This window comes from Amblyomma americanum, chromosome 5 (genome assembly GCF_052857255.1).
Source record: "Amblyomma americanum isolate KBUSLIRL-KWMA chromosome 5, ASM5285725v1, whole genome shotgun sequence".
Taxonomy (NCBI): Eukaryota; Metazoa; Arthropoda; class Arachnida; order Ixodida; family Ixodidae; genus Amblyomma; species Amblyomma americanum.
The window spans coordinates 184,659,490-184,667,922 of NC_135501.1; the positions used below are offsets into that span (position 1 = coordinate 184,659,490).

Genomic DNA, 8,433 nt, shown 5'->3' on the forward strand with positions numbered 1-8,433 from the left:
GCATTGCCAGGCTGTTTAGGTCTACACCATCGCTTCATTATAACGGCTCACTGTAAAGGCTTATGCATGAGATGCTTCAACTGCTAGGCACTCTGAGCGCATGGTGCTGACGTCATGACTACGCGTCACGCCTCTGACAACAGCTAACTTCAATTCCTGGTGGCCATCTTACAGACCGGATGTCGACGACTAGTTCGAGTCAGGCGACCTTAATAAAAATGTGCCGCCGCTGCTTGCAATCCCGCTGCAATATCCTGGATGTAGAGCTGCGATTCGGGAAGGGGTCGCTGAAAACAAGGTCATTACTCTTTGCATGCGGCTTGTTCAAACGCGTGCCGGTTTTATTTATTTATTTATTTATTTATTTATTTATTTATTTATTTATTTATTTATTTATTTATTACATACCGCGGACCCTTGGGTCCAAGCAGAAGGGCATAGAATATATGCAAATAATAATGAACCAAACAGGAACAAATAAGTACACGTTTATACAATTATTAGTCACACTGAGGCAGTAAACCATGGTTACAGACCGATATTGTCCGAGAAAAAAAGGAAAATTTAAACTCATCGGTTCGAGTATAATAGGGTGCGAGTGAGACAGGATGATGATGTCTTTTGTGGCGCCTTAATGCAGGCGTAATATAAGGTGATTTATTCATTTGAAGTTTGTAGCTGAGAAGGAGGGAAAGGAATTCAAGTCTCAACTGCTTCCGTCGTGATTCAAGGGTAGGAATACAATTGCCTGCCATAGTTTTAGAGGGAGAGTGAAGCCGTGCGAATTTATTAATTAAAATACTAACGGCCTTCCTTTGCATTCTTTCAAGGTGACTGATATTTGACATAGTGTGAGGCTCACTTCAACTACTTCGCCAGAGGACTCACGCCAATGACCTGCACTGACGTGTCCTTCGGAAAGGTTGTTGACACGTTTTTGTCGGGAAGGACATTCTACGGAGACTACTTCGATCACCTCCTGACCTGGTATAACCAAAGAGGCAACGCGAACATTCTTTTTCTCACCTACGAACACGTTAAAAAGGACACGGTGTCGGCATTCCTCAGGATTGCAGAGATTTTGGATGAAAAGTACGGTAATCTGCTCAAGACAGACAAAGATGTTTTGCAGAAAATACTGACCGCTTGCAGTCCAGAAAGCAATCTTCGGAAGTAGATCCCGGTCAGAATCAAAGAAATTCTGGACTTGCCACCAGAAAAGCGGATGCTCTCCATGGAAGTCTACCGGGATTCGCTGAACAAACGTGAAGAGACTCATCGAGGTGCAGAACCCGTCAGAAAAGGCATCATTGGCGACAGAAAAAACCACTTCTCGGTGGAGCAGATAGGGAGAATGTTGTTTTTAGCTCTTACGGGAATTAAAGCATGCCAGCGTGAAAAAATGCCTTCAACTCGGAGCGCGTGGTTGGCTGACTGATCGGTACGCAAGCTTGATATGAGTGGTGATCTTTAGCATTGTCATCTTACAACTATAGTCGCCGCTATTATCCTCGGAAAAAAGCCACGGTGCAGCAATATATGTAATTCGCAGCACAGCTCGAGCTTTATTCTCCTCGTTCTGCCATGCGGGGGGTTACATGCTTCTCATTAACTAATGAGCCTAACAGTCATAGTTAAAAAGTTAAGTATTGAGTATTAGTTAACAATCTTGCCAGTTAGCACCTCTTAGCTGTGTTAAGATCTACTACATCGCTGACAAAGCTACACCGAAAAAAGCGCTAGTCTAATTCAAACAGCCTATTTATAAATTCAGAGGTGAAACACCCTGTATACTGCCTGAGTTGTTTAACGTGCGCTCACCGCGCAGAACACTAGGACATTTTTGCATTTCCTGTACATTCCTTTGCGGCTGCCACGGCTGAGATTCAATCCGATGACCTCGGGATAAAGAGCAGAGCATCAAAGCAACTTGGCCATTACAGTGGTTGCGTCGTAAATAGTAACTACAATATTTCTCTCAAGTCATTTCATTTCAGCTTGGAGATTGAATCTGCTCATGACTTCATTATATTATAATTGGTTTCTGGGGAAAGGAAATGGCGCAGAATCTGTCTCATATATCGTTGGACACCTGAACCGCGCCGTAAGGGATGGAATAAAGGAGGGAGTGAAAGAATCAAGGAAGAAAGGTGCCGTAGTGGAGGGCTCCGGAACATTTTCGACCACCTGAGGATCTTTAACATGCCCTGACATCGCACAGCACACGGGCGCCTTAGAGTTTTTCCTCTATAAAAACGCAGCCGCCGCGGTCGGGTTCGAACCCGGGAACTCCGGATCAGTAGCCGAGCGCCCTAACCACTGAGCCAAAGCGGCGGGTAATCATGACTTTAAAGTGAGTGTTTCGCCTACATGCGGCAAATGGCATACGAAAACTGTGACCTTACCTGCTTGTTCATTCGGTTCCATTGCTGTTTTTTAGCCAGGCTGGCGTGAGAGTTGTAAAAAAAATTGTAGCAAATAACCAAAATAAAAATACATGCTTGGGCTTTGCCAAGCGAAGCAAGGGCTTTAACTAAGTCTTAGCGAATTGAACCGTACGCAACATCGATCGCACCGCATATATTGCAATTCTTGGCATGAACTAAACTCTCATTTCGTGGCCATCATTGGCTTGTTGAATTCGAATAGAAATAACATGAGGCCGGAAATTCATTTACAAAGTTTTTTCGCAATTACATAAAGCGCGCCTTATCATCTGTAGATATCAATGTGTTAGTTTCCTAAGCTCCATTCGAATAGAGCTAACAGGCATCTAAAAGTTAATTGGCGATAATCCTTTAAATGCATCTGTTCCAGTTTCAAGAAATCACCTTGTTGCACATTTATAAGCCTGATATTATAGGATATATCTCTTTATGGAAGTAAAAGCGTTTTATTCAGTGAGGATGAATGCCAAAGTATGCTCAAGGATGGGCGACAGCGCCCTGCCTACTGTAAGTGAGCCTTGAGCTTGGGACTGCATTTTGAGATGTTTCTTCCCGATATAAGAGCGTGAATCAACTTGCCCTAACTGTACTTTATAGTCAGTCTATTTATTACTTTTCCGCACAATCCCTCATTGGTAGCGCGTAACTAGAGGAAGTATTTGTGAGGATGAATGTCGCCAATTTTCTAACCTCATAATTATCACTTAAAAACAACAATAGAGAAGAACCAGACAAAAGGATGAAACACACAGACGTGGAGAGGTTGAATTGACAACAAAAGATTTATTAAGAACGCCGCAAAGTATGCACCAGAAGAGTCAACACATCGAGATAGTTCTTATCATATCTGTTTGCGCCGCTGCGCAGGAAATTCACTTCTTTCTTAGATAGGCACACTGAAGGCACGGACGCATTGTTATCCGGATTCGCGGACTGTCAAGGCTTCCAAGATTTCTCGAGTTAGCTTGTCTCGATTATTTTTCAGTATCTGCACATGATGTAGATCGGTGGGACTTGTTAGTTTTTTTACATTTTTCTCAAGCCCTGCCGTGCACCGCTAGATTAGTGCCAGATTTCCTTGCTATGGCGGTAGCGTGCTCTCTTGTTCTGTCGCTGGCACATCTCCCCGTCTGTCCTACGTAATGCTTCCACAGGATACGGGGATGCGATACACGACGCCTTGTACGCATTCAGAGTACTTCGCTCGGTGTTTGGTCTGACAATCAGGTCTTTTGCCTCGTCCACGTCTGTCTGTTTCTTCCTTGTGTCTGGTTCTTTTCTGCTGCTGGTTTTAAGTGAGCATGCACCAACTAGCTCAACAATCCACATTGATAACTCTCATATACATATGATAGCAACTCTCTGGCACAATCTTGCGGTGTCTGCGTTCTTGGCACGGCGTGCGAAATGCAGAGATAATATGCCATCTTTGCCAGGCCGGCTAAAGATATGGAGTAAGCCACAGCATATAAGTTATCAGCCTTACTTGAGGCGCCCAGCCCTGTTTTTGGCGGAAGCATCGTTATCTGCCGGCATTCTGGGGTTCATCTGTGCACTTTGAACGCTCGCCTGGAAGACTCCGGGTGTTTCGGGAGGAGTCTGCGCTGGAACTCTACTCAAAAAGCCGGCAGCCTATTTCTCGTAAGTACCGCATTGCGTCACCGGACATACTTTCACGCGGTAGTTCATTGAACGTTATTTCCGCCAGCCGGGCTTGTTTGAGCACTACGAGGCCAGAAAATGCCCCTGCATGCGTGAAAATCAATGTCTTAAATTATGCATGTCACTGGAGCGCTATTTTATCTACTCGTTTATTACTTCTGTGTTTAAAATGCTGCGCTGGTGACCCAGTAATAACTTTATAAGTGCGGCATGATGTTTTTGGCTCTATATCTGTAGCTCATGAGAAAGACGAAATAGTCCATGCTGGCTCAAGTGGTTAGCACATACAGTGCTATACAGGGTGTTTCACCTAAGACTTTACACAATTTTTAAAAATAGCCGTTTTCAGTTACAAGAGCGCTTTTGTCGGCATAGCATTGTCAGCGGCGTAGTACATCAGAATACAGCTAAGATGTGCAAAACTAGCAATCTTGTTAATTAATATTGAGTAGTTAACTTTTTACCTGTAACTGTTAGCCTCGTTAATTCTTGAGAGGAGTGTAGCCCATCGTCAATAATATCCATACGTTTTTAGAATTTCTAAAACGCGGTTACCCTCGGCGCTGTTGCCCAACAAATTTTGACCATTTAGACGAGTTACGCGCTCTGGAGAAGCCGCTTTGCCTGCAAGCTTCTATAAAGTGCTTGTATTTTGGCGTGATGTAGCCGAAATTTGTTTGGCCTCAGCGCCGAGGGTAACTGCGCTTTAGAAATTCTAAAACAGATATGGATATTAATTACAGAGGGGTACGCCCCTCTCAATATTTAGCGAGCTTAACAGTAATAGTTAAAAGTTAACTATTCAATATTAGTTAACCAGCCTGCTAGTTAGCACATATGAGCTGTATTCCTATGTACTACACCACTGAAAATACTGTGCCGAGGAAATACTCTTGTAACTCAAGAAGATTATTAAAAAAAATGTGTAAAATCTTAGGTGGAACATTCTGTGTATGCACGAGCATGCAACGGCAGAAAAAAATATTTTAGACTATTAAAAGCGCTTGTGAAAATTCCGCTCTCCTAATAAAAATAAATTTGGTCTGCATGTGTAATGTATGTGAGCTAAATAAATACGTCTAGTAGAGTTCAATGGTTGTTCAAGGACAATGATTTAACTGCTGCATTATATTGTGTAGATGACTATAGAAAACACAGGAATGGGTTAATCCATCTGCGACGTAAACGTATGCGGTTAAAGAGAGCAGACCTGATGCTTCGCTTGCTTTTTCAGTTCCGGTACATTGTCCAATTACTTACTGAGTGAACAATCCAGAGCACAGAATTTGTCTACATGAACTAACTACTTCCGTTCGCAACACGTGTTTGTAACTGTAATTAATTTGTTTTAACCTCTCCTGCTCCTTACCGTAGCACATTGGTAACTGTTATTTCGGGGAGCGTGTATGCGAATTTTGTTTTTTTTCCTGATGGCGCTTTAGAACAATTTATTACTTCAGGTAATTACTGAAGGTTAGTTTAAATACAATAAATATTACAAACATTGCTCACCCATCTGAGAAAGCAAGGTATAAAATATAAAGAAAAATAGGCACGAGTTTGCTATAGAGAGCTTTAGGCAAAAGAGCTCCAATTTTGCCTTTTTCGGTGAAAAATGAATGCTATAACAAAATTTATGCTTTAATATCGCAAGAAAGTAAGCGTAAAACGCTAATCATTTTCTTTTAAATACAACAAAAATCTACCTGCTCATTAGCACTAAGGCTAAAGCTACTGCTGTGTAGAAATGTTTACATTCTCTGTTAGATCACAAAAAATTGCTTTGTGCAACGTTTAATAGGAAGTTAATTCAGGTTTTGCAGTTTAATATGCTTAGAAAAGGTTATGAGTGTGTTTTAATCCGGACGGTATATTGTTTTTAATTTTTACAAGTGCGGTGAATTGTGTGTCCGTTTTGCTTCATTAAACCAGAAAAAGAAAGAATAAAGGTCACTAAAGTATCATTTGCGGTGCTGTCTGTTCAAACCTGAGAAAGTTTACTAGAAAGACATGTTTGCCCGTCACTACACTGTATCTTCAGGATCCCAGTTCATCTTAAGGTTGACCATTTCTCGCTCATAAGAAAAACGCTTGCTTGAATCAGATCAGGAGTATATATCCGCGTTCAAACCATGTCTTGTGCGTAGTTATCTGAAACGATATATTTACGCGTCGTGTGCGTGTTGCTAAGTTGCGACCAATTATGATTACTATGAATTAAGCCGAACTACGAAGTGCCAAATACATCACAGCGATGCAATTCCTTCTTTTAAAAACGATATTGCAAATATATGTTGCTCTTTTGCAAACGAGTCGAACGACTCTATCAAAGGATGATTGTTTTCTGTAGTCATAAGAAAATGGCTTAAGTTCCTTCAGCAGGCACATGCTACTAATTTTATTCTATTACTGCCGATTACACCAGGCCAGCAGTCCCTGTTTACTCGTATTTTTTTCATCCTAGTCTTCAAGCTTGCATGGCTAACAAGCCAGCTGCTTTGCAACCAGGCAATTTCGCATTCCCTGTGGTGAATTTTATTAGCAACGACAAGCCAAGCATGCATGGTGGTCAATTAAAACAGTCTAATAATATGCCTAGCAATGATCATCAATTCTACACACCTCTATTACCTACGCATAACATCGAATTTAAGAACGAACCTGCGATCTCGCGCTCAGTCTTGCAATAAATCAACGACTACTAGATTTTTCTTATTGCACCAGTCTTGCCAGAGCATCATTAGGCTCAAAACACTAAAAAGCCTGCAGCAAATCCTGCTACATCCAAATTAGCCAGTCCTTGCCCTTATAGGGACGAAGTAAAACAATCCTATTTATTGCTACATCTATACGTTTATGGCTTCAGAAAAAAAATGTCCACCGCTGCCAGTACAAAGAAACTGGTTAGCAAAACTAAAACAACGTAGATTTCTGGGCGAGGTGGTCGGGTTTAATAGGCTAAAACCTCGCGCCTGCACAAGGACGAGGGAATGTGAGACAAGACACAGCACTGACTTGTCCCACCTTCTCTCGTCCTTTTGCAGGTGCGCTGTTTCAGCCTCATTGTGATTAGCACAGACAAAGAGTGCATTTATAACTTTTTGTGTTGGATTGCAGAAAGGAGTACGGAATAAAAGCACCATGGACATAAAGGCGTACCGATATGTGGACGGCCTCTGGATGCACAAGATATTCCACGAGGACACCTTACGCTCCCTGTTCGCTTACACGCCTCGTCCGGACGATGTCTTCATCGCGACATATCCAAAGTGTGGAACGACTTGGACCCAATACCTTGTCCTCAACATTTTGAGAAAGGGTGAGCCTCCAAAGACAGCCCTTGACTTTTGTCTAGCTTCCCCTTTCCTGGAGATGATGGGAGCGGAAGCAGCCGAGAAGATGGTCAGGCCTGGTCTTCTGAAGGTGCACCTGCCTTTTCAGTGGACGCCCTATTCCGCGAATGCAAAGTATATCTGCGTCACCAGGAACCCCTACGACGTTTGCGTTTCATTTTACCACCACATGAAGGGTTTCACGCCGAAATCCGAGAAAGATGTGTCGTTCGCTAGGTTCCATGAGCTGTTCATCAACGGCAAGCTCTCGTGGGGTGACTACTTCGATCACCTTCTCTCGTGGTACGAACACCGAGACAGTGAGAACGTTCTTTTCTTCACTTACGAAAAGTTGAAGCAAGACACAGCTAACTGGGTCCTAAAGATTGCGGACTTTCTTGGGGAAGAATATGGGGAAGAGCTTCGAAAAGACTCTGCGCTACTTCGCAAGATCCTTGACAACTGCAGCTTGGAAAATATGAAGGGCGTGTTTAACGACAAGATGGGCACGCTTATCAAGGACCTTCTAAACCTGCCCGCGGAGAAGGCTCTTAAGTCAGTGGAAGTACTCCGCGAGCGTGACATTCCGATAGGCGGGTACCATGATAGTGAGAACTTTATTCGGAAAGGTGCCATTGGAGACTGGAGGGCCCACTTCACGCCAGACCAAATCGAGAAGACAAAGTCATGGATCAAGAAAAAAACTGAAGGATCGGACGTGATGAACTTGTGGAGAGATATGGACCTTCCCTGACTGGACAGACTTTTCGGAATCGTAAAGCTGGCCGTGGATTCGGAGCCGCTCACACAAACAGCCGATTATGTTTGAAGCCTGTTTTATGAATACGCTTCAGGTCTGCTTAGGCAGATTTCCCAAGGAGCAAAACATGCAAGTTTAGAAACGTTAGCCCAAATGATTAAGAAGTATCGTTCATGTTTTGTAGATTTGTGACCTGATTTATTGCTAAATAAATGTTTTAACCAGAGTATAA

The 8,433-nt window shown here is 42.8% G+C and overlaps 1 protein-coding gene across 1 annotated transcript; it reads left to right on the forward strand.

The window, feature by feature from the left end:
• The first annotated feature begins 3,930 nt into the window (after positions 1-3,930).
• Positions 3,931-8,433, forward strand: LOC144135421 (sulfotransferase ssu-1-like). The gene is made up of 2 exons (XM_077668084.1): positions 3,931-4,088; positions 7,227-8,433. Exon 2 carries the CDS (start codon positions 7,251-7,253, stop codon positions 8,193-8,195), a length of 945 nt encoding a protein of 314 aa, XP_077524210.1. The 5' UTR covers positions 3,931-4,088; positions 7,227-7,250; the 3' UTR covers positions 8,196-8,433.